The following is a 776-nucleotide window of genomic DNA, read 5'->3' on the forward strand; positions in this document are numbered from 1 at the left end:
TCTTAAAGAAATATTAGTCTTTAATAGTTTTTAATATTGTAAAGACACACTTTCCATCAACATGTTTTTTAAATCATGAAAGCACCTGCTTTATAGGATAAATCCATAAAAGCAGGTACCATATCATGCTAGCAGTGAGAGCAGAGTGAGTCAGAGCAGTAACAGGGAGGAGCCTTGCAGATTGGACTAGAAGCATTGTGAAAGAATCAGTTCTTACATTTGGCAGAAAGAAGTGCTCTATCAGACAGCAAAAAAAAAGTTGTTGCCCAAACCCTTGTCAGACAAATTATCGATTGAGATGGGGGCTGAGGAATCAAAACCGAGGTGAGTGAAACTCATAATGCTTTTGCAAGTAGATATTCCCATGTTCTTCTAGGAAACGGCATCACTTTTGATTGATTGATTGAATACTTTATTAATAGTTCGCAAAAACTACAGCGGCACAATTATACAATGATGCTAAAAGGATAACACAAAAAGCCCTGAGGGCTTGTTTCCATTGTGGTCCTAAGTGTTCAATTGATGAAGAATCACTTGCCTTTGAAATGCTGCTATATTACAACAGTATCAATATAATAACTAACAATAATAATTTGGCCCCCACTTCTTGGGGGTATTTTTGTCACTTTGTATATTATGGGAAATGTGTCCTCTGCATTTACTCAACTAGGCTACTGTATATCAGGAGCAGTGAGCGCTTGTAGTAGAGCGCTCGGAGCACTCAATAGTCTGTCTATAGACTGTCAATGGATGGATCTTTTTAGCCGAACATGCAG

General features: G+C 37.9%; 1 protein-coding gene across 1 annotated transcript in view; it reads left to right on the forward strand.

The window, feature by feature from the left end:
- Nucleotides 1-232: 232 nt before the first annotated feature.
- Nucleotides 233-776, forward strand: part of LOC311054848 (uncharacterized protein) — a gene marked incomplete at its 3' end in the record, with an annotated part of 6,365 nt that continues 5,821 nt past the window's right edge. Inside the window, exon 1 of the mRNA XM_084070848.1 lies at nt 233-324. Coding sequence (XP_083926974.1) covers nt 299-324 — 26 coding nt within the window. The 5' untranslated portion in view covers nt 233-298. The remainder of the gene's footprint in view (nt 325-776) is intronic.

The sequence above is a fragment of the Gymnoscopelus microlampas genome (genome assembly GCF_963454915.1).
Source record: "Gymnoscopelus microlampas genome assembly, chromosome: 11".
Classification (NCBI taxonomy): domain Eukaryota; kingdom Metazoa; phylum Chordata; class Actinopteri; order Myctophiformes; family Myctophidae; genus Gymnoscopelus; species Gymnoscopelus microlampas.